General features: G+C 49.5%; 1 protein-coding gene across 2 annotated transcripts; it reads right to left on the bottom strand.

Annotated features, from left to right (window-relative positions):
- ZDHHC12 (zinc finger DHHC-type palmitoyltransferase 12) lies at positions 1-7,997 on the bottom strand. 2 transcript variants are annotated; one of them, XM_040405714.1, is made up of 5 exons: positions 7,798-7,997; positions 5,795-5,931; positions 5,490-5,582; positions 2,295-2,458; positions 1-717 (listed from the first exon to the last, which is right to left on the bottom strand). In XM_040405714.1, exons 1-5 carry the CDS (start codon positions 7,892-7,894, stop codon positions 402-404), a joined length of 807 nt encoding a protein of 268 aa, XP_040261648.1. In that variant the 5' UTR covers positions 7,895-7,997; the 3' UTR covers positions 1-401. The 2 variants fall into 2 exon arrangements, with proteins under 2 accessions (XP_040261648.1, XP_040261647.1); XM_040405713.1 differs by having other exon boundaries at positions 8-717; positions 2,295-2,461; positions 7,798-7,993.
- Positions 7,998-25,864: the final 17,867 nt, after the last annotated feature.

The raw sequence follows: 25,864 nt of genomic DNA, 5'->3' as shown, positions 1-25,864 counted from the left end.
CCATGGAGTATGGGGTGCCCACCGCTCTCATAGTTATCCCTTATCCTGTGTGTATATAACCGGAATTCCCCTTAATTATGGAAATTAGGAGCTGTATACACGCAACTGTAGCTCTGAAATAACTTTTTTTTGTTGTTTAATTTTTGACGCTTGGATGCAAAAGTGGACGTACCCTCTAAATACTGACTGTGCCAGCACACACCTCCTTATCAGTGTAGTCTCTGTATACAGGTCGGCTGCTGTGGATGTAGAGGGAGGATCAGTGATCTGGATTTCTGAGCACTGTCCCCATTGTCCTGAGAAACAATAAAACCACAACACTGGTTTTGGCGACGGCACCTACTAGCAATACCCGAGGCCAATGCCAGGCGCTGCGCTTTCTATAGGGGATTTGGTTTGTCTCACACAGCATTAAGCATGTCTCTGAAATAAACCCGCTCCCAGACCACGTTCCCGCACGTACAGAAGAAGCTCCACAGGTTGCGGAGGATGCCCCTGTCAAAGGGGTTAGTGTCAGAGTCGCACTGCTTGAGGTAGGAGATGCGATGGTGGGACATGAACTCCCAGGTGGTGACATTGCAGGAGATGAGGTACAGGTGGCTTACCAGCAGCAGGCTCACCACCACAGTGAAGATGCCAATCACAATGAAGGCCGCAAGCAAGAAGATGTTGGCGTGCAGCCACTCGGTCCAGGTCTCTTCAGCATGGAATCCAGACCTGTGCAGAGAACGCATACATATACATCATCCCGAACTGGGAGGTGCTGCCTATGGGTCATCCCATCTACCCGACAGTTCTGTGCTGATTGACTCCTTAAAATATTACATTGCTCCAGGCCCCTGCAGAGACATACATTTAAAAAAAAAAAAATAGCATGCAGAATACCTGCAGCCACCACCAGAGGGAGCTCTGTGGTTACTGGTTCTTTGTTGCACTCCATAATAACTCTGTATGCAGGAAGCTCCCCCTAGTGGTGGCTGCAGGTATTCAGAATGTTACCTTCATGCCTATAAGGGGGATTTGGGGCTCATCAGAAAAACAAAACTCTACCCAATATAAAGATTTATTAAGAAATTAATCGTCAAAGAATTTTTAAGATAAAAAAATCCATAAAAGGTGGAGACTTACCTAAATGGGCTTAAATGTACTAATTTTATACAAAGAAGTACTTTGCGCATATATTACTTATACTGCTTGTATTACACTCCATAGCTGGATTCACTCTTAAAGGGGTTTTCCAGGATTATGACCTTAACTAGCCTCTGTAGCGGGTGATACCTAATGAAATAAAATCATCTCTTCTCCCCGCCGCTCCGTTTGGCATTATTCCAGCCTCCAGCTGGTTTCCTTTCATCTGGGGTATGTGTGCCGCTGCAGCCAATGACTGGTGGCATGTGTCCCAGCAGAGATGTGTCACTTGGGGACACGTCACTGCTGAGGCAAGTCATTGGCTGCAGGAGCGCAGAAGGTTGCATCTGTAAACCAGCCGGGAAGCAGGTAAGTACCCTACAGTGGCCAGTGAAAAATGGCCATAATCCTGGATATTCCCTTTAATAAAATGTGTAGTTGCTCTGTGCCAGGATAACCCACTTCCCGCGCCCTTTACAAGTACGTGTATTCAACAGAGGGCGCCCACTGCTGAAGACTCATCCCCCGATTATCTCAAGCAGAGAAGCACGGACACTGTAGGACAAGCTAACCAGGCGGCATGGGTTCTTCTAGCACCTAACTATGCTTTTATCGAGTATTCCATTTTTTGAGGTCCAGGATGGTGTATCAGCACAGCCGCTGCAGGAACTGGGGCTGAACAGACGCCATAGCAGCCTGCGCTGATACACAGCAACAAACCAGCACTGACTGAACTGAATTTCCCTTGTAACAGCCGAGATCGGACATAACTCTGATCCCAGCCACTAAAATTAGATGCCGCCGTCAGCAGTGTCCGCGGCATCCTAGGCAATTACACAGAGGGAGGAGAAATGCCTCTGTCACTAATGGCACCTGTGGGTTGCCAATGCATTGCCATGGCAGTCGGGGACCTAACAAAGACCCCCCAAAGCCTGCTCTGACTGTACGCCTAATTCCCATTAACTGGACGAACAGAACACTTACCTGGTGATCTCTTATCGCTCTGAGGATCTGGCGATTCCCAGACTGTCTGATGCAGACTGTGGTCCAAAACCCTCCCTGGAGCTGAACAAGCAGGAAGTGTCACGGACTACCAAAATCCACAGTATGCATCAGGCAGCCACGCAGCCAACTTGGAGCCCGAGACGTATCACGATTTCACTTACCACGCGATGTGGAAAGCCCAGAGCAGCACCATCAGCTGAAGAGCCAGGTACAAGATGAAGAGGCGATGGTTCTTCTCTCCCACACAGTTACTAATCCAGGGGCAGTGGTGATCGTACCTCCGCACACAGCGCTGGCAGGATTTGCAATGCCGAGATCTCATCGGCTGCTATGGGATGAGAGAAGATCAAATCTTAGTGCAGTAACCTCCATGTCCCGGGCAGCAGTCCCATGTACAATCCTCTTGTGTTTCAATTCCTCACTGTTTTAGTCCTGATTAGTGTTGAGCGAACTTCTGTTTTAAGTTCGGCGTCTAAAGTTCGGCTTCCGGTTAGCGGAGAATCCCGATATGGATTCCGAATTCCGTTGTGGTCCGTGGTAGCGGAATCAATAATGGCCGATTATTGATTCTGCTACCACGGACCACAACGGAATTCGGAATCCATATCGGGATTCTCCGCTAACCGGAAGCCGAACTTTAGACGCCGAACTTAAAACAGAAGTTCGCTCAACACTAGTCCTGATCTAATCCTGCTCACAGCTGAGGATTTGTCACAGTGTACCAGTCTATCCAGTCCGACACTGGGCTGATATAGTGTACCAACGTAGGTAACCACTACCAAACACTCTGCTGTGCGAGGACTAGGACGGGGCCAGGTTTCCATTCCCTGACAGCAAGCAGAGTCGTATAATGTTTCATTATAGAATAATAAGGCTTCATTTAATCCTAAGACATCCAACACATTACTAAACCAGCACTGGGCTAAAGGATGAAGCTCAAACCCAAGGGCAAAGGCAGTGAAATGATAAGGTTCTGGCTGCCTGAGGCCCCCACTAGGGGGAGCTCCCTGTATGCAGATTTCTACAACTCCTATTGAACTCAGCACCAGCTGTATAAATCCATATGGAAGGAGCTCCCTCTAGTGGCGACAGGCTGGTCGCAGATCCCCACAGCAATTGGGCGTTTTCCCTGCATTCTAATGACACAACCCCTTTAAAATGGGTAGTCCAGAATAAGAAAAAAATTGTCTTTTTTTTTTTTTCTCCAGAAATAGTGCCACCCTTGTCCATGTCAGGTATTACATTTACTTAACCCCTTCTTGACCTCTACTGTACATGTACGGCGGAAGTCGGCACTTTAAAGATGGCTCCCGCGTACAGTGGGTGCCATAACCATCGGGTTTCTGCTGTTTCAAACAGCAGAGGCCCGTGGTTAATGTCTGTCATCAGCTATAAGGCTGGTCACATACATTTAACCCCTCGATGCCGTGGTCAAATGTGACCACGCCATCTGAGCGGTGCAGACGCCAGAGCCGTGTGCTCCTGCACCCTAAACAGCGTTCCCCAGCCGAGATAGGGGTAGTTGTTATATTGCAGTGATAAGCCGGAGCCTCAAGCAGGCTCTGATAGATATCACTGGTATATACCAATCCAGGTCAGCATGCAAGCCAAGTACACTCTGCTTTTAACCCCGTCCGGTGCCATTACAGCTTTCATCGGATCCAGGGATGCAAGTACCAACATGCACGCTGAGCCCACCATATACTTCTCCTGGAGCCAAATGGCTACTGGTAGGTTCTATATAAGCAGACTCAGTTTTATACTGACTTTAAAACCAGCCTCCAGGACAGATTGACTGGTCAGGTGTGCATGACTGCATGGAGATCGCCACGCCTCCAATATATACTACAAAGAAAAAATGTGGGGGGTTGAGCCCGCACAACCTGCCTGTAGGTGCAGATCACTATGGCGAAATACATATACAAACGGAAAATGCAAATGTGATCGCACACTACATCCAGCACTCTGCCCTGCCTCCATGCTGGATGAGACATTGGTGTACATTTTGGCCAAAGCGTAATTAAGCCACTCACCGCGTCAAGGTCGTCTCACTTGAGTGGTCCCTAACTCTTGTTCCTACCCCCCACATTTTTTCTTTGTAGTATATATTGGAGGCGTGGCGATCTCCTTGGAGTCATGCACACCTGACCAGTCAATCTGTCCTGGAGGCTGGTTTTAAAGTCAGTATAAAACTGAGTCTGCTTATATAGAACCTACCATTAGCCATCTGGCTCCAGGAGAAGTATATGGTGGGCTCAGCGTGCATGTTGGTACTTGCATCCCTGGATCCGATGAAAGCTGTAATGGCACCGGACGGGGTTAAAAGCAGAGTGTACTTGGCTTGCATGGTGACCTGCATTCCCTGGACTTTATGTGGCTGTCATGGCCCATAAACAGGTAGGAACAAGAGTTAGGGACCACTCATGAGACGACCTTGACGCGGTGAGTGGCTTACTATGCTTTGGCCAAAATATAAACCAATGTCTCATCCAGCATGGAGGGCAGAGTGCTGGATGTAGTGTGCGATCACATTTGCATTTTCCGTTTGTATATGTATTTCGCCATAGTGATGTGCACCTACAGGCAGGTTGTGCGGGCTCAACCCCCCACATTTTTTCTATATACCAATACAGGCCAGCAGGTGGCAGCACTGTATTGGTATATAAGTGAATGGCTTGTTCTGTGATGGATAGACAATTGGCAGTCTAATGATTGCTAGCTATAGTCCCTAGGGTGACTTAAAAAAAAGTAAAAAAAAAAAAATATATATATATATATATATATATATATATATATATATATATATATAGTTCAAAGCATCCCCCTTTCCCCCCCAAAAAACGCATTATAGGCATCTCCACGTCCAAAAACAATATTTATCCCGTACGACAAATGAATAAAAAGTCACATACAATTTTTTTTCAAGGTTTTTATTTTTTTCCAGTATTAAAACGCAAGAAAAAAAAACTATACATATGTGGTATTGCCGTAATCGTACTGACATGGAGAATGAAAGTAACAGGTCAGTTTTTACTGCATAGGGAACGCCATAAAAATAAATTAATTAATTAAAAAAACTGTGGCAGAATTGCGTTTTTATTCCAATTCCACCCCATTTGGAAGTTCTTTCCTGCTCCCCACTACATCGTATGCAATATGAAATGGAACCATTAGAAATTACAACTTGTCCCACAAAAATCAAGCCCTCATAAGGCTTAATGTGAACAGAAATATTTTAAACAAAAGTTAAGGCTTCGGAAAGTGAAAAATGAAAATGCAAAAACGGATAATAAGGTCCTCTAAGGGTTAAACTGGGCTCAGCTGCTATACCCATGGATGAGAACCCTGCACCGTACCTTTAACAGGCAGTATCCACAGCGCCTCGTCCGCACCGCCCCGGGGTTCAGTGATGTCATTTCCTGCCCCTCATTCCCTGGACGGGGATCATACTGAAAGGAGACAAAGATGATGAGCTCCTGTCCACGTGCATGCCTGGCCGAGTGGGCATGTTTTCTGATGGGAAATAAGCTGCTGCTAGACCCCTGGGTTACTGACTTATCTCTTGTGGAAACAAAGGGTTGGGAATGTCGAAATTCAACAGCCCGATCCTTCTTTTCCCTTTGGGACACCCCCACATGTAAAAGATAGTCGGCCGGTTCACCTTCTCATCATAGTCGGTAAGTATATAGCCCGGGTCCATGAGCGACACCCCATAATACAGCGCTGTGGAGCACCCGACCAACAGGACAAACATGAACGGCTTTGGGTGGATCCAGGCATTCTCCTGAGAAAACAAATCTGGAAGAGACAAAAGGGTTAACATAATGCAAAGCGGCAGATTTTCTAGTACACAGCTCAGTCATAGATAACATCCTACTGTAGCTGCCTGCAGTCACCACCAGAGGGAGCTCACTGCATTCAGAGTAAGAGGTGAACTCCCTTACAGATCAGTGAGCACCCCCTAGTGGCGGCTGCAGGCAGAGAGTCTATCATCACTTCCCTCTATGACTGTGAGGGGGGTGCAGGGGCCCCTAGTACAAATTCTTTAATCCGGCACCAATGGGACCTGATAGCAGCAAAAATTACAGATTATCAGACACAGTAGAAGAAAACTGAATCCCACTGTCTAAGTCCCCAGACCAGAACCCCTGTTTACACATCCTATATTCCTCCTTTATAGTCCTCAGTTTACATATCGAGGGCCCCCAACTGTTTACTGATCCTAGACCCCCCTGCCCGTTATAGACCACAGAACACTTACAGATCCCACACTGCCCCTTTACAGACCTTAATGACCTCACCTTCATTTACTGATCCTAGGCCCCTGCTGACCAGAACCTCCGTTTACAGACCCTAGAGCCCCCCAGACCGGAACTCCTGTTTACAGATCCAATACCAGCCTTTACAGACCTTAAACCACCCAAGTATTGCTTTTAGACCAGACCCAGCTGTTTACTGACCCTAGAATCCCCCCTCCCTGGTTATAGACTCCATACCAGAAGTGCTGTTCACAGATTCCATACTACCCCCTTTACAGAACTCAGAGACCACCTAATTCACAGATTCTAGGCTCCTGCTGTTTACAGATCCTAGACTCCCCACAATTATAGACCGCAGACCAGAACTCCCATTTACAGATCCCGTACTACCCCTTTACAGACTGCAGACCCCCACTCCATTTACCACCCTGATTATAGATTTCTGACCAGACTCTCCTGTTTACAGATCAAGAGTTCCCCACTTCCTGGTTATAGAACCCAGACCAGAACTCCTGTTAACAGATCCCATACTAACCCCTTACAGACTTCAAACCCCCTTTTAGAGATCCTAGGCCCCCACTGATTAAAGACCCCAAAGCCAAACCCCCTTACACACCTCCCCTATTTACAGATCCTAGACTCCACCTCTCCCAGTTATAGACCCCAGACCAGAACTGCTGTTTACAGATCCCATACAACCCTCTTACACACCTCCGATTCCCCTCCCTCCATTTACAGAATCTAAGGCCCCCGCTGTTTACAGATCCTAGACCCGTCCGTTATAGACCCCAGACCAAAACCTATTGGTTTACTATTCCCATACTACTCCATTTCAGAGATAACCCAATTTACAGATTCGAGGCCCCCGCTGTTTACAGATCCAAGACTCCACCTCTCCCCCTGTTAAAGACCCCAGACCAGAACTGCTGTTCACAGATCCCATACTACCCCTTTACACACTTTAGACCCAACTCCATTTACAGAACTTCAAGACCACCCGATTTACAGATCTTAGGCCCCTGTTTACAGATCCTAGACCAGAACTTCTGTTCACAGATCCCACCCTACCACTTTACAGACCCCAATAATAGATTTGAAGCCAGACCCTCCTGTTTACGGATCCTAGAATCCCCCCACCCTGGGTATAGACCCCAGACTAACCCCTTTACGCCCCTGGCAGAACATGACATACACCAAGGGACAGTGGGATGGGACTATCGGGGGCCTCCCCTTTTTCTAGGATACATTCCTGGAGTATAGAATACTACAGTCACCCAGCTTTCCCAGAATCCTGCTCAGCAAAGGGCAGTATACTGCAGAGCTGCACACATATAAACATGAAGTGTCTGACAACCCTGTTGGAGCTGTCATGACTCATGGCCAGGCTAATGTCGCAGATACTTGCCAGTGTCATGCAGGAACAGCACCGACAGCACCCCGCACGTCAGCCCGGTGTGCACCGCCCTAATCCCGCACCCGGGGCCCCACGTGCTGTGGAACATGACGGCTTTAAGACCCCGCGCCCTACATCACAGCCAGACGGTAAGGCAAACCGGAAGCCACGAGCAGGCTGCGGAACGAGGAAGCGTGTTACCATGGTTACCGTGGCGGATCTGTTTGAAAGCTCGGATTGTGATTGGTTGGTTGCTGCCGGAAGTTGTAGACCACTTGTAGCGCCGACCAATAGCTGCAGACTAAGGCTCACAGAGATCAGTGCTGAATACCGTGTGTTTAGTCACAGGAATTCCACAGTGCCCACTATAACAGTCAGCCACAGTGCCCCCTATAACAGAGTCAGTCACAGTGCCCCTATAACAGTGTCAGTCACAGTGCCCCCCATAATAGAGACAGCCACAGTGCCCCCCATAATAGAGACAGCCACAGTGCCCCCATAACAGTCAGCCACAGTGCCCCCCCCCCCATAACAGTCAGCCACAGTGCCCCCCCATAACAGAGTCAGCCACAGTGCCCCCCATAACAGAGTCAGCCACAGTGCCCCCATAACAGTGTCAGCCAAAGTGCCCCCCATAACAGTCAGCCACAGTGCCCCCCCCCCCCATAACAGTCAGCCACAGTGCCCCCCCCATAACAGAGTCAGCCACAGTGCCCCCCATAACAGTCAGCCACAGTGCCCCCATAACAGTGTCAGCCAAAGTGCCCCCCATAACAGTCAGCCACAGTGCCCCCCATAAGTCAGCCACAGTGCCCCCCCATAACAGTCAGCCACAGTGCCCCCCATAACAGAGTCAGCCACAGTGCCCCCAAATCAGTGTCAGCCACAGTGCCCCCCATAACAGTCAATATACAAAAACGGTTTGGCAGCACTACTGTCCCACATAAGGGAAAGCCATTCAGGAAAATACCTTGAAGGTAGTGGTGCACGCAGATGGGGACCCTGGCTGATGATCCCAACGTCAGAATATATATACAAGAAATCCGCAGCACTCGTCAATGTGATAAATCCAAGGTGGTTTATTCCATATACAGCAAGATGGTGCGACGTTTCGACCTAACCCGGTCTTTCTCAAGCAACAAAATGAATTTAGTCTGTGTGTGCTTTATACCATACAAAGTGGGTGGAGCTATCGCTTCCCCAGGTGAGGCGATATATCCAATTATATCCAAATACATATACATCGTCATAATAATGAGGATTGTTTCCAATCCAGTATGGTGAACAATCTTAGTGACATATAAACATATACACTTCTATATAAAAATAACATTGTCTCCTACCCTAAGGTGACGTCCCCGGGGTTCTAACCCATGTCCGCAATGTTCTTACAGCGCGCTGAACTCAGCGTCCCGGAAGTCGCACTGCGCATGCGTGCCCGCCTACCATCAGCCAATAAAAGAATTCTTTTCAAGTATCGCGTCATCTGTTGTCGATATCCACAGGCAAAAGTGTTTCCCGGCATCGCACTAGATGTCCCGAATCATGACGCAGGTAGTTACCATGGGGATGCGGCTATTGACACAACAAACTGCTGGATCATCCGCATTACCCCACATGCTACCTCCTCATTATATAGATAGTGAAAGGGTGAATGGCGGTGGGTGGAAAGGTCAATGTCATCGGTCCTCAGGCAGTAACATTTAAAATAACTCTATTAAATCACGGGATTCAAGTCCCTAAATGTTATATGTGGTTCCTCCAGGTGGAATACCGATTTCACTCGGTTCTCCCCCCTTCCTGAGGATACCCCATACCCATGCATACTTCTCCTTATGAAAGTGTACATGTCCCCATCCGTGACATCAGATGAGACATGTATACACTTTTCAGGGCTATTTTCAGTCGCTAAGGGCACCACACGGATCGATCACAGCAAAGTGACAACAGTCCAGGTGGCCCACCGCGGCTGTCCACTCATGCATCATTATATGTTCAGTGGCCATGGACCAACGTCATGCACTTACCACCGCCTGCCAAACCCAAGCACCATACAATGTCAGATATCAGGCTGAGTTAAACGGGGTCAGCATGGGAAAATTTGCGGATCAGGGATAGTCCCGGTGAGGTCCATCCTATGGGGGGACAAGAATAAATATATAAAAAGAAGTGTTAAGTGAAACCCATACATAAAATCCTCACAACAATAACCTTTGTTGGGCACAAAACTTAGTTACTAAAAACAAAAAAGAGTTTGTTCATCTATACTATGTGAAAGAAACAGGGATCCCTTACAGGAAGACCCCCAAGTTGAAGTCCCTGTTGAGTCCCCTTGGTTCCCGTGTATTTAACCTATATATCCACTTAAGTTCCAATTGTTTTAGAAGGGTTTCTCGATCTCCCCCCCTCCTAAGTGGTGGTATTCCATCTATTACCTGGAACCTTAATTGTGACACACTGTGTCCCAATTTGTGGAAATGTTCCGGTACTGGAAGGTCCAGGGCTTCCTTGCGGATTTTGGACTTGTGCTGTGTAATCCTCTTTTTGACCTCCTGTGTGGTCTCCCCCACATAGAGGAGCCCACATGGGCACTGAAGGATATACAGTACATAACATGAGTTGAATTACAGGTATAAAACTGCCTGATCTCATATCTTTTCCCTGTATGTGGATGTACAAATGTTTTACCTTTTTCCATGTTATTACAGTGGCAACAGCCTAGGCATGGGTAACATCCACAAGTCCAAAATCCGCAAGGAAGCCCTGGACCTTCCAGTACCGGAACATTTCCACAAATTGGGACACAGTGTGTCACAATTAAGGTTCCAGGTAATAGATGGAATACCACCACTTAGGAGGGGGGGAGATCGAGAAACCCTTCTAAAACAATTGGAACTTAAGTGGATATATAGGTTAAATACACGGGAACCAAGGGGACTCAACAGGGACTTCAACTTGGGGGTCTTCCTGTAAGGGATCCCTGTTTCTTTCACATAGTATAGATGAACAAACTCTTTTTTGTTTTTAGTAACTAAGTTTTGTGCCCAACAAAGGTTATTGTTGTGAGGATTTTATGTATGGGTTTCACTTAACACTTCTTTTTATATATTTATTCTTGTCCCCCCATAGGATGGACCTCACCGGGACTATCCCTGATCCGCAAATTTTCCCATGCTGACCCCGTTTAACTCAGCCTGATATCTGACATTGTATGGTGCTTGGGTTTGGCAGGCGGTGGTAAGTGCATGACGTTGGTCCATGGCCACTGAACATATAATGATGCATGAGTGGACAGCCGCGGTGGGCCACCTGGACTGTTGTCACTTTGCTGTGATCGATCCGTGTGGTGCCCTTAGCGACTGAAAATAGCCCTGAAAAGTGTATACATGTCTCATCTGATGTCACGGATGGGGACATGTACACTTTCATAAGGAGAAGTATGCATGGGTATGGGGTATCCTCAGGAAGGGGGGAGAACCGAGTGAAATCGGTATTCCACCTGGAGGAACCACATATAACATTTAGGGACTTGAATCCCGTGATTTAATAGAGTTATTTTAAATGTTACTGCCTGAGGACCGATGACATTGACCTTTCCACCCACCGCCATTCACCCTTTCACTATCTATATAATGAGGAGGTAGCATGTGGGGTAATGCGGATGATCCAGCAGTTTGTTGTGTCAATAGCCGCATCCCCATGGTAACTACCTGCGTCATGATTCGGGACATCTAGTGCGATGCCGGGAAACACTTTTGCCTGTGGATATCGACAACAGATGACGCGATACTTGAAAAGAATTCTTTTATTGGCTGATGGTAGGCGGGCACGCATGCGCAGTGCGACTTCCGGGACGCTGAGTTCAGCGCGCTGTAAGAACATTGCGGACATGGGTTAGAACCCCGGGGACGTCACCTTAGGGTAGGAGACAATGTTATTTTTATATAGAAGTGTATATGTTTATATGTCACTAAGATTGTTCACCATACTGGATTGGAAACAATCCTCATTATTATGACGATGTATATGTATTTGGATATAATTGGATATATCGCCTCACCTGGGGAAGCGATAGCTCCACCCACTTTGTATGGTATAAAGCACACACAGACTAAATTCATTTTGTTGCTTGAGAAAGACCGGGTTAGGTCGAAACGTCGCACCATCTTGCTGTATATGGAATAAACCACCTTGGATTTATCACATTGACGAGTGCTGCGGATTTCTTGTATATATACCCCATAACAGTCAGCCACAGTGCCCCCATAACAGTCAGCCACAGTGCCCCCATAACAGTCAGCCACAGTGCCCCCCCATAAGTCAGCCACAGTGCACCCATAACAGTGTCAGCCACAGTGCCCCCCATAACAGTGTCAGCCACAGTGCCCCCATAAGTCAGCCACAGTGCCCCCATAACAGAGTCAGCCACAGTGCCCCCATAACAGAATCAGCCACAGTGCCCCCATAACAGACAGATACAGTGCCCCCATAACAGTCAGACACAGTCCCCCCCCCCATAACAGTCAGACACAGTGCACCCCCTAACAGTCAGCCACAGTGCCCCCCATAACAGTCAGCCACAGTGCCCCCCATAACAGTCAGCCACAGTGCCCCCATAACAGTCAGCCACAGTGCCCCCATAACAGTCAGCCACAGTGCCCCCCCATAAGTCAGCCACAGTGCACCCATAACAGTGTCAGCCACAGTGCCCCCCATAACAGTGTCAGCCACAGTGCCCCCATAAGTCAGCCACAGTGCCCCCATAACAGAGTCAGCCACAGTGCCCCCATAACAGAATCAGCCACAGTGCCCCCATAACAGACAGATACAGTGCCCCCATAACAGTCAGACACAGTCCCCCCCCCATAACAGTCAGACACAGTGCCCCCTATAACAGTCAGCCACAGTGCCCCCCCCCCCATAACAGTCAGCCACAGTGCCCCCCCCCCATAACAGTCAGCCACAGTGCCCCCCATAACAGTCAGCCACAGTGCCCCCCATAACAGTCAGCCACAGTGCCCCCATAACAGTCAACCACAGTGCCCCCATAACAGTGTCAGCCACAGTGCCCCCCATAACAGTGTCAGCCACAGTGCCCCCATAACAGTCAGCCACAGTGCCCCCATAACAGTGTCAGCCACAGTGCCCCCCATAACAGTGTCAGCCACAGTGCCCCCATAACAGTCATCCACAGTGCCCCCATAACAGAGTCAGCCAGTGCCCCCATAACAGTGCCCCATAACAGAATCAGCCACAGTGCCCCCCCATAACAGTCAGCCACAGTGCCCCCCCCCCATAACAGTCAGCCACAGTGCCCCCCCCCCCCATAACAGTCGGCCACAGTGCTCCCCATAACAGAGTCAGCCACAGTGCCCCCTATAACAGAGACAGCCACAGTGCCCCCTATAACAGAGACAGCCACAGTGCCTCCCCCAACAGTCAGCCACAGTGCCCCCACCAACAGTCAGCCACAGTGCCCCCCATAACAGAATCAGCCACAGTGCCCCCCATAACAGTCAGCCACAGTGCCCCCATAACCGTGCCCCCATAGCAGAGTCAGCCACAGTGCCCCCCATAACAGACAGACACAGTGCCCCCATAACAGTCAGCCACAGTACCCCCCATAACAGTCAGCCACAGTGCCCCCCCATAACAGTCAGCCACAGTGCCCCCCCCCATAACAGTCAGCCACAGTGCCCCCCATAACAGTCAGCCACAGTGCTCCCCATAACAGAGTCAGCCACAGTGCCCCCATAACAGACACAGCCACAGTGCCCCATAACAGAATCAGCCACAGTGCCCCCCCATAACAGTCAGCCACAGTGCCCCCCCATAACAGTCAGCCACAGTGCCCCCCCCATAACAGTCGGCCACAGTGCCCCCCATAACAGAGACAGCCACAGTGCCCCCTATAACAGAGACAGCCACAGTGCCTCCCCCAACAGTCAGCCACAGTGCCCCCACCAACAGTCAGCCACAGTGCCCCCCATAACAGAATCAACTACAGTGCCCCCCATAACAGTCAGCCACAGTGCCCCCATAACCGTGCCCCCATAACAGAGTCAGCCACAGTGCCCCCCATAACAGACAGACACAGTACCCTCCCATAACAGTCAGCCACAGTGCCCCCCCATAACAGTCAGCCACAGTGCCCCCCATAACAGTCAGCCACAGTGCTCCCCATAACAGAGTCAGCCACAGTGCCCCCATAACAGACACAGCCACAGTGCCCCCCATAACAGTCAGCCACAGTGCCCCCCCATAACAGTCAGCCACAGTGCCCCCCCATAACAGTCAGCCACAGTGCTCCCCATAACAGAGACAGCCACAGTGCCCCCCATAACAGAGACAGCCACAGTGCCCCCCATAACAGAGACAGCCACAGTGCCCCTATAACAAAGACAGCCACAGTGCTCCCCATAACAGAGACAGCCACAGTGCCCCCTATAACAAAGACAGCCACAGTGCCCCCCCCAACAGTCAGCCACAGTGCCCCCCATAACAGTCAGCCACAGTGCCCCCATAACAGAGTCGGCCATAGTGCCCCCCATAACAGTCAGCCACAGTGCCCCCCATAACAGAGACAGCCACAGTGCCCCCTATAACAGAGACAGCCACAGTGCCCCCCCCCCAACAGTCAGCCACAGTGCCCCCCATAACAGTCGGCCACAGTGCTCCCCATAACAGAGTCAGCCACAGTGCCCCCCATAACAGAGACAGCCACAGTGCCCCCTATGACAGAGACAGCCACAGTGCCCCCCCCCAACAGTCAGCCACAGTGCCCCCACCAACAGTCAGCCACAGTGCCCCCACCAACAGTCAGCCACAGTGCCCCCCATAACAGAATCAGCCACAGTGCCCCCCATAACAGTCAGCCACAGTGCCCCCATAACAGACAGACACAGTGCCCCCATAACAGACAGACACAGTACCCCCCCATAACAGTCAGCCACAGTGCCCCGCCCATAACAGTCAGCCACAGTGCCCCCCATAACAGAATCAGCCACAGTGCCCCCCATAACAGTCAGCCACAGTGCCCCCATAACAGACAGACACAGTGCCCCCATAACAGACAGACACAGTGCCCCCATAACAGTCAACCACAGTGCCCCGCCCATAACAGTCAGCCACAGTGCCCCCCATAACAGTCAGCCACAGTGCTCCCCATAACAGAGTCAGCCACAGTGCCCCCATAACAGAGACAGCCACAGTGCCCCCCCATAACAGTCAGCCACAGTGCTCCCCATAACAGAGTCAGCCACAGTGCCCCCCATAACAGAGACAGCCACAGTGCCCCCTATAACAAAGACAGCCACAGTGCCCCCCCCCCCAACAGTCAGCCACAGTGCCCCCCCCAACAGTCAGCCACAGTGCCCCCCATAACAGTCAGCCACAGTGCCCCCATAACAGAGTCGGCCATAGTGCCCCCCATAACAGTCAGCCACAGTGCCCCCCATAACAGAGACAGCCACAGTGCCCCCTATAACAGAGACAGCCACAGTGCCCCCCCCCCCAACAGTCAGCCACAGTGCCCCCCCCCAACAGTCAGCCACAGTGCCCCCCCCAACAGTCAGCCATAGTGCCCCCCATAACAGTCAGCCACAGTGCCCCCAAAACAGAGTCGGCCATAGTGCCCCCCATAACAGTCAGCCACAGTGCTCCCCATAACAGAGAAAGCCACAGTGCCCCCATAACAGAGACAGCCACAGTGCCCCCATAACAGAGACAGCCACAGTGCCCCCCCATAACAGTCAGCCACAGTGCCCCCCCATAACAGTCAGTCACAGTGCCCCCCCATAACAGTCAGCCACAGTGCCCCCCCATAACAGCCACAGTGCCCCCCATAACAGAGTCAGCCACAGTGCCCCCATAACAGAGACAGCCACAGTGCCCCCTATAACAAAGACAGCCACAGTGCCCCCCCCCAACAGTCAGCCACAGTGACCCCCATAACAGTCAGCCACAGTGACCCCCATAACAGTCAGCCAAGGTCCCCCCTATAACAGAGTCGGCCACAGTGCCCCCCATAACAGTGTCAGCCACAGTGCCCCCATAACAGTCAGCCACAGTGCCCCCATAACAGAATCAGCCACAGTGCCCCCCCATAACAGTCAGCCACAGTGCCCCCCCCCCATAACAGTCAGCCACAGTGCCCCCCATAACAGTCGGCCACAGTGCTCCCCATAACAGAGTCAGCCACAGTGCCCCCCATAACAGACAGCCACAGTGCCCCCATAATAGAGTCAGCCACAGTGCCCCATAACAGAGACAGCCACAGTGCCCCCCATAACAGTCAGCCACAGTGCCCCCATAACAGTCAGCCACAGTGCCCCATAACAGAGAAAGCCACAGTGCCCCCCATAACAGAGTCAGCCACAGTGCCCCCCATAACAGAGTCAGCCACAGTGCCCCCATAACAGTCAGCCACAGTGCCCCCATAACAGTCAGCCACAGTCCCCCCCATAACAGAGTCAGCCACAGTGTCCCCCATAACAGAGACAGCCACAGTGCCCCCTATAACAGAGTCAGCCACAGTGCCCCCCCAACAGTCAGCCACAGTGCCCCCAATAACAGTCAGCCACAGTGCCCCCATAACAGAGTAAGCAATAGTGCCCCCCATAACAGTCAGCCACAGTGCCCCCCATAACAGTCAGCCACAGTGCCCCCCATAACAGAGACAGCCACAGTGCCCCCCCCATAACAGAGTCAGCCACAGTGCCCCCATAACAGAGTCAGCCACAGTGCCCCCATAACAGAGACAGCCACAGCCCCCCCCCCATAACAGTCAGCCACAGTGCCCCCCATAACAGTCAGCCACAGTGCCCCCATAACAGAGTCAGCCACAGTGCCCCCATAACAGAGACAGCCACAGTGCCCCCCCATAACAGTCAGCCACAGTGCCCCCCATAACAGTCAGCCACAGTGCCCCCCCCATAACAGACAGCCACAGTGCCCCCCATAACAGAGACAGCCACAGCCCCCCCCCCATAACAGTCAGCCACAGTGCCCCCCATAACAGAGACAGCCACAGTGCCCCCCAGAACAGTCTCTCCCTTTGCATAGAATGTAGTGCAGACGCTTTTCACTGAATGGAGGTGCTGTTTATAGAGGCCACAGCAGCCTTTACAGACTACAGGCTGCCATAACCAGCAGAATGGGTGTTCCCACAGCCCTGGCAGGGAGTTATCAGATCACTGGTGATGCCCATATCTCCTGTATTGACTGTTCCTCCCACAGTCTTCAATCGATAGCCGGCACCCCAATATTCATCATCTGTGGGGTGCCTGGGTCCCAGAGGCCACACCAGACATATGGTATACTGCTGCCTTAAAGGGGTTGTCCCACATATAGTATACCGTTTTCAAACCAGCACCTGGATCTGAATTATTTTGTAATTGCATGTAATTAAAAATGTATTATAGATTTATTCTATAAAATCTATCTGTATAGCGCCACCTGCTGATTGCTCTTTTTCAAATTTCTCTGTCCTGCTCACCGAGATGGAAGCACCTGCTCAGTTCCATCCTTCAACTGCCACCAGCTGCAGCAGAAGGGACACGACCCCTGAGAAGGGACACGCCCCCGAGCTGCCAGCTTGAAATAAATCTAGCAGAACAATTGCAGCAATGAATGGTGAGATCTCTGGATCCATGTGAGGCAAGAAAGAGATTGTCATGTACTGTATGATGTCTGATTATTATTTTTATGTTAATCATGGGATAACCCTTTAAAGAAGTGGTCCAGGATCAGAAACACATGGCTGCTTCTTTCCAAAAACAGCGCGGCGCCTGTCCACAGGCTGTATGTGGTATTGCAGCTTATGCCCATTCATTTCAATGGAGAGCAATACCAGGCACAACCTACGGACAGGTGCTGTTTCTGGAAATAGGCAGCCATGTTTCTCATAGTCAGACACGGGGACGTGAAATGACGGTTCAAGATTATATATATATATTCAGTCATTTTATTACAGCCGTTGCGATATTTCGATGTTACTGCAGGTGGTCACCAAGCACAAGACATCTCGGAAGCAGTGTCGCTATTTCCGCGCTGCCAGACAGGGCACCATCCTAGTTCAGACTGGGTATCTTCAAGGGGAGGAGGATACGAGTGGTAGGGTCTTGATGCCCGCCTGCTGCTGCCCCATTTCCTAGGTTTCGTACGTGCCTGCAAGGAGAACATCATGGTCGCCTGTTAGTATACCAACTGCTCATACACTGGTAGAGAGAGCTTCAGAGTGAAAATCATAATGCATCCTTCCCCAGAGCTGGAAGGAGAGAAGTGGCGTGACTTTAGAATATTCACTGATGCTGCAAGAATTTTAATTTAACCTAAACATGCCCTTTAAGTGCCCAGTAGGCGGAGCTTCACTGTAAAGTGCTCTAAGAGCCGCTTCACAGCTCCTCTGCGTGAGAGATGTAGCATGCAATCACTCAGTGAAGGAGGGGGTGAAGCAGCTCAGTGCAGAGAGCAACTCACAGTGAAGCTCTTGCAAGAGCGAGACCTGGCAGAATAAAAGTTCATATTCTCACTGCTCCTGATAATAAAAGCTCTGCAACAGGTATGTCTGTCCTGCTCTCCTGCATCCCTGCCTAGTGCTGTCAGCAGCTTAGCATACTGTCAAAACTGCTGACAGATTCCCTTTAAATTAAAGGGGTTTTCTGGGAATTTCATATTGATGACCTATCCCGAGGACAGATTATGAATATTAAATCGGTGGGGGGTCTGACTCCTGGCACCTCAGCCGATCAGCTATTTGAGGAGGACGTGGTGCTCACCGGAGCTTCTGTGAGCGCCGCAGCTTCCTCACAGATCACCAAGCACAGCGCCACCCATTTAATAGAGGCCGTGCTTGGTATCACTTGAATAGGATTGAGCAGCATCTAGGCCATGTGACCGATGAAAGTGAAATTACGTGGCCTAGGAAGAGGCCTAAGCACCAGGAGTCAGACACCCGCCGATCTCATGTTGATGTCCTATCCTGAGGATAGGCCATTAATAAGAAAATCCTGGAAAAAAAAAAAAAATATATATATATATATATATATATATATGCTCTGCCTGCAGGTGCCACCAGGGGGAGCACACTGCATATAGATCTGTACAGCAAAGGGAGCAGTATAGCAGAAAATGCAGCAAACTCCCCCTAGTGGTGGCTGTCAGCAATAGCCTGCTTTTCCTATAGATGGGTCGTCTGCTATACAACCTGGTTAGATGCCAAGGACTAGTGGGCTGGAGGGTCACATGGCAAGACCCAAGGCCCACTGTGACTTGCTTTGACCAAAAATCTTGCCCTGGGTGCCCTCACCTAAAACAACGGGACCCCCTTCTCCTTTGTATATGGGGCTCATAGGCTTTAATGTAAGATCTGGGTTGGGGCCCCCATGTGCTTCAATACGTCTCTTACTCAATATCCATGTATGTAGGGCGTGCCCTCTCATATATACCTGTGTCAGGAGGGTGGTACCCATCTCTAATGATTTCACGCGTTCATTAAGATGACAAAGAAAGCCGGCATATTCTGCCAAACCCGTCTTCAAGTCCACGTTGGTACGTTCCATGAGGCCAAAGCCGGTACTGCTGACATTACAGACGAGTGCCTGAAGAAGACAGTGTAGATGTGGGATAGTGGAATCTGGAGTCTTCACCATGCTTTATACTGCAGCTCTTCTCACTACCATTGGCTGCCAGTTACACACAGAAGTCTACCAGGAAACTAATGCGGATATTTAATGCAGCAAGTAAAAGGCCCAATCAGGTCGGCATGGTTCAGTGCTTGGAGGATGGCACATGCTGATGGTAGGTATGCCCCCATCCCATTGTGACTTATCGGAGTACCTACCTCAGCCACGCGTAGCTTCAGGCGCTCCGTTTTATCGATCTGACCCCTCAGACGTCGCTCCAGGTCTTCTATTAGGGTCATGGTTTCCTTGGATCCCAGAGAAATCTTCATAGATGGATTTATATCCATACTGCGAGAAACGCAAGAAGAGCAGTGAGGAAGAGGAGAGACGGCGGCGGCTCCGGACATGTAAAAGTCATATGTCTGACAGCAGTGCAGAGATAAGCGGTGCTTCATAGAGGCGCTGCTTATCTCTTCCCGCAGAAGCTGTCAGTCACCGGTAGGTCAAGTATAAAAATGAGTTTCTTCAGCAGCTGCAGTGTGTATTATACATTTGTGTGGGGCTGCAGAACATCATAATACACCTCAGCTGCTGCAGAACATCATAATACACTCCTCAGCCGCTGCAGAACATCATAACACACCTCAGCTGCTGCAGAACATCATAATACACACCTCAGCCACTGCAGAACATCATAACACACCTCAGCCGCTGCAGAAAATCATAATACACACCTCAGCTGCTGCAGAACATCATAATACACACCTCAGCCGCTGCAGAACATCATAATACACACCTCAGCCGCTGCAGAACATCATAATACACACCTCAGCTGCTGCAGAACCTCATAATACACACCTCAGCTGCTGCAGAACAACATAATACACACCTCAGCCGCTGCAGAACATCATAATACACACCTCAGCTGCTGCAGAACATCATAATACACACCTCAGCTGCTGCAGAACATCATAATACACACCTCAGCTGCTGCAGAACATCATAATACACACCTCAGCCGCTGCAGAACATCATAATACACACCTCAGCCGCTGCAGAACATCATAATACACACCTCAGCTGCTGCAGAACATCATAATACACACCTCAGCCGCTGCAGAACATCATAAAACACACCTCAGCTGCTGCAGAACATCATAATACACCTCAGCCGCTGCAGAACATCATAATACACCTCAGCCGCTGCAGAACATCATAATACACACCTCAGCTGCTGCAGAACATCATAATACACACCTCAGCTGCTGCAGAACATCACAATACACACCTCAGCTGCTGCAGAACATGACAATACACACCTCAGCTGCTGCAGAACATCATAATACACACCTCAGCTGCTGCAGAACATCATAATACACACCTCAGCTGCTGCAGAACATCATAATACACACCTCAGCTGCTGCAGAACATCATAATACATACCTCAGCTGCTGCAGAACATCACAATACACACCTCAGCTGCTGCAGAACATCACAATACACACCTCAGCTGCTGCAAAACATCATAATACACACCTCAGCTGCTGCAGAACATCACAATACACACCTCAGCTGCTGCAGAACCTCATAATCCTATGAGAACTGCCCGGCAGTGACCCCTATGCGAGTGCTGGGTAGAGAATCAGCAGTGCACTGAGGCTCACTTCATCTATAAGACGTCTCCAGCCTGTTGATGTTGTGCAGTAAGTCTCAGGGGACACTCACCTCTGTGCTGCAGGTGTGTGGGGGGCGAGGAGGTACCAGGCCGGCTGAGCTCCACACTGGCAGAGGAATGCTTGGAATCCCTGCACCGACTGTGAGGAGAGATGGAGGAGGAGGTGGAGGAGTCTCGTCTCCTCCCAAGTGGAAAAAGTCAAATTATTAACTACTTTCCTTCCCTGTGCAAAGCAATGGAAGTCATGCATCCCCTCCCTGTGGACAAAATAAGAACTGAGCACCTACAGGTCCATGGGAACATATCGGACATAAAAGGGGGGCCTGGAACCGGGTGAAATAGTAGCTGTGGATCACCCCTAGAATATAACACCTAATCTTTCCACTGCAATCAGATTCATAAAGATCGCTAAATACGTTCACAATTTCAGTGTGGATGTATCTCTTTTTATATCTTTAGGTATATGCAGTTGTTTTTTTCTGATACAAAGCACCAAATCCCCTGCATAGCTATAAATTGAGGCTGCCTTCATCCACCACTAGGGGGAGCTCGTCGCATACTGTTGATACATTAAAGTCAGTAATAACGCAGTATGCTATGAGCTCCCTCTAGTGTTCACTTCAGGCAGCCAGATTGCTGTTTTGTGTCTGTGCAGGAGTTTTGGAGCTGTGTATCAGAAAAGGAGAGATCGAGCTGCTATAAGGATATGTAAAGAAGTGAAATAGCACAAAAAGTAAATAGAGTTAAAAGGTGGAGAATCCCTTAAATTCCAATATGGTGTAAAACACAGCTAAAGAGTTACCTGCAGGGTTTAAAAATCGCTGTGCCCTCCTTCTACCAGTGCGTCATCCTGCCCAACATCTCTCTCCTGCAGGGTTCTAGTGGGCACATTCACTTACTGCTCTTAAAGAGCCAGCGCTCATCACTGCAATTCTTCCACCGCTGTTCCCCTTCTGGCCCAGGCTTTTTAGAGATGATTTCTCCAAGGCTTAGGTATGAGAGCAATAAGATTCCAGTATTATGCAAATACCACCTGCTATGACCTTCTGCTAGTTTCTCATGATCCTGTCCTCCACCTGACCTGACCTTCTGCTAGTCTCTGATGATACTGTCCTCCACCTGCCCTTCTGCTAGTCTCTGATGATCCTGTCCTCCACCTGCCCTTCTGCTAGTCTCTGATGATCCTGTCCTCCACCTGCCCTTCTGCTAGTCTCTGATGATCCTGTCCTCCACCTGCCCTTCTGCTAGTCTCTGATGATCCTGTCCTCCACCTGTCATGACCTTCTACTATATTCTCAGGTTCTTGTTCGAAGTCTGCTCTGACCGTCTGCTAGTCTCTCATGATGACTGTCCTCCGCCTGCCCTTCGGCTACTCTCATGTTCTTGTTCTCCACCTCCACTGACCTACTGCAAACCTCTCATGATCATCTTCTTCACCTGTTCTGACCTTCTGCTAGTCTCTCGTGATCCTGTCCTCTGCATGCCCTGACCATTTGGTAGTCTTTCATGATCCTGTCCTCTGCCTGTCCTGACCTTCTGCTAGTCTCTCAAGTACCTATTCTTCACCTACACTGATCTTCTGCTAGTCTCTCATGTAATTATCCTTTCTCTGCTAAACTTTCATGCCCCTGTCCACCGCCTGCTAGCCTCTCATGATCCTGTCCACTGCCTGCTCTGACCTTCCGATGACTCATATTTGGGGCTAGTCAGCCCTCTAGTATCAGAGACATAAATCCCAACACGATCCATTTAAAGGGGTCGTAAACAGAAATTCATGGACGCTTTCTCCCCCAAACAGCGCCACACCTGTCCATAGGTGGTATTGCACCTCTGCTCCATTTATGTCACTGAACCCGAGCTGCAATACTACACAAAACCCATGGGTAGATGTGTTGTTTTTGGCATAAAGCAGCCCCTGTAACCCAATGCCAAGGAAATCCAACACACCGACTGCTCTTTTTTACATGGGAATTTTATTGTTTTGGGTCATCAATTGAGGCTTTTACAAAACACGATGCACAGTAGCACTGCACAGATAACTTACACCGGGCCTTCCTCTATGCCATGGTTCACCGCGCCCCCTGCAGGACGTAACAAGACCTTATCCAGGTAGAGCACCCCTATAAATCAACAACTCAAAAAGATGAGGAAGTTAAAGGAGTCGACATGGCGCAAAAAAAAAAAAAAATTTAAAGGCGGACTGATTTCCCAAACTTCAGTATGGTGAGTGTACAGGAGGCCTGTAGGTGTCCATGTTGAAATAAGCACCCGAATATTTATGGCTATATAAAGTCCATAAGGGATCAGTAATACAAAAAGAGCAGGGGAAAGGGGGGGGGGGGGGGGTCCTGCTCCACTGCCGCGCTTCAGCCTCAGGTGCAAGGTAAACGTTTCCACCAGTCCCTGGTTACTTCGCTTTGCTATTGCCAGTCCACGTAGGGGGAAGACACAGAGGTGGACTCTCTAAGGAACACTTGAGAAGAAAAGAAAAGGAATTGGGGGAAGAGTGAAGTGTTTGAAAGAGGAGACAAACAGAAAAATCGCAAACAAAATTACAAGACAAAGTAAAATCCATGATATTGCTCAAGACGGCGCACGCTGGCATCACACCATATTAGCCTTTTTTTTTTTTTACATAACTTTAGTAAATAAAGGAAGGAAAATGTCAAAATTCCACCCATTGACTGTTCATGATAAGGTGCCTGTATAGTAGGTGAAGCATCCCTTTAAAGGGAACTCTTCTCCTGCATCATTTATTAGCTTCCCCTACAATAATACGGTAATGTATTAGAATACATTTTTTCTACATTTTCGTAAAAGGGATTGCACGACATATCAGAAACAGCGCCGTTCTTGTCTGCAGGCTGCGTCTGGTACTGCATCATTTAAGAGAATGGGGCTGAACCGCAATATCCTCCATAGGTTATGGCTGGGATTGTAGCTCAGACCCGTTACTCTGAATGCCGCAGTACCAGACACAGCCTGCGGAGAGAAGTGGCGCTGTTTCTGGGGAGGGGATCAGCTTTTATTTTAATCTGACGCGGCCCCCTTTCTGGAGAGATCATAGTCTCTCAGTTGAGAAGGATAGCCAAATGCACCATGGACATCTGTGAGAACTGAAAGACCAAGGTAGGTTTGGCACAGAAACCTTGGATCATTATAAAAAATAAAATCCTAGCAAAACTGAATACAAATCTCCAAATTTCTGTATGTCCAGGAACTGCGTGCAAACGCCTCACGCATGGGGACCCTGTGGTCACTTCTGATTTTCTTTTCCTTGGCTCTGCAGATTTAAAAAGGGTTTTCTAGTAGAAAAAAAAAAAAAACATGGAGGGCACCTGGCAGCGCCACCAGTCAGAATGGACAGTGGCGTACGTGCGGAGCCACAGCGAAGATAGTGTATGTACGGATGAGCTGCTCCAGAAACCACTGAGGTCCCAATATTCTGCCTCTGGGATCAGACGAGACATTAATGGCCCATAGGTAACATACAATCACTTCTGTGGGTCCGTGCGTGCAACGGCGAGCACATGGACAAAAAATACGGGCATCTCAATCAGGTTGTGCCATTACCGCAACTTATGCCGTATCCACAGGATAGGAGATGTGTCTGATCGATGGGGGTCCAACCGCCGATCACGGAAACGGAGGCCCACGTGCTTGAATGGAGCATGAGTAACGCATGTGCGCTGCCGGAGATAGCCGAGCGCTTGTACTATAGAGTGGCGGACGCGCATGTGTGTCTGCCACCCCATTCAAACGGGGGAGCAGGGCCTCTGTTCCCATGATCGGTGTCGATACGCTGCACGAGACCGCCGGTGCGAGTATTAGATAGTACTACCGCCTATCAGACCCTAAAACCTAGCTCCTGATGAAGTGTCACAGAAACGCGTTGAGCGGGCTGAGAGAATTGAATATAGGCTGCCACGTGGCGGTGGAGAATTGGTAGGCTGCCCACATGGCGGTGGAGAATTGGTAGGCTGCCCTCCAATCTACTATGAATAGGAAATCCTGCTAAACATAGGCCTTCTATTCAACGCTGGTGCCCCCATATAGCGATCCCGGATGGATGTTTAGTGGGACACTGGGGTGTGGAGCGTCAGTATAGACCTGTCGATCTAACCGTACGCGATCAGCCGGAAAATGACCCCAATTCAAAGGGGGTCAGGTGACGCACTAGAAATGCGGGGGGGCTGACGGTATATGGATTTACAGTACAGGGCGACAATGAAGGACTAATCTACATACAATCTTGTCGACACCCTAATCTGTGAACTAGAAAGTATAAGGCCTCATGCACACGACCGTTGTTGGGTTCCGTTGTTCCGTGATCCGTTTGTCTTCCTTTATTTTTGGAGGATCACCAGACATGAAGGAAAGTAAAAAAAAAAAATCTAAGTCAAGTTTGCCATGCAAATGATAGGGGAAAAAAACGGACGCGGATGACAATCTTGTGTGCCTCCGCGTTTTTTCACGGTCCCATTGACTTGAATGGGTCCGCGAACTGTTTTCCGTGAAAAAAATAGGAGAGGTTATATTTTTTTGACGGACTGGAACCACGGATCACGGACGCGGATGACAATCTTGTGTGCCTCTGTGTTTTTTCACGGTCCCATTGACTTGAATGGGTCCGCGAACCGTTTTCCGTGAAAAAAATAGGACAGGTTATATTTTTTGGACGGACTGGAACCACGGATGGCAAACGGTGCATTAGCCGAGTTTTCAACGGACCCCATTGAAAGTCAATAGGTCCGGAGAAAATCACGAAAAACGGAACAAC

This window comes from Bufo bufo, chromosome 8 (assembly GCF_905171765.1).
Source record: "Bufo bufo chromosome 8, aBufBuf1.1, whole genome shotgun sequence".
NCBI classification, from domain to species: Eukaryota; Metazoa; Chordata; class Amphibia; order Anura; family Bufonidae; genus Bufo; species Bufo bufo.
The sequence above is the reverse complement of the archived record's forward strand: the minus strand, read 5'-3'. Positions and strand labels throughout refer to the sequence as shown.

What these genes read in the sequence shown, in the direction of transcription:
- ZDHHC12 (XM_040405713.1), bottom strand. Translation starts at nt 7,894, where the DNA reads ATGTTCCACAGCACGTGGGGCCCCGGGTGCGGGATTAGGGCGGTGCAC. An exon ending in GCTGTTCCTGCATGACACTG is followed by an intron (nt 5,932 to 7,797) that starts GCAAGTATCTGC and finishes TGTCTCTTCCAG; the next exon opens with ATTTGTTTTCTCAGGAGAAT. An exon ending in GTGGATACTGCCTGTTAAAG is followed by an intron (nt 2,462 to 5,489) that starts GTACGGTGCAGG and finishes CTCATCCCATAG; the next exon opens with CAGCCGATGAGATCTCGGCA.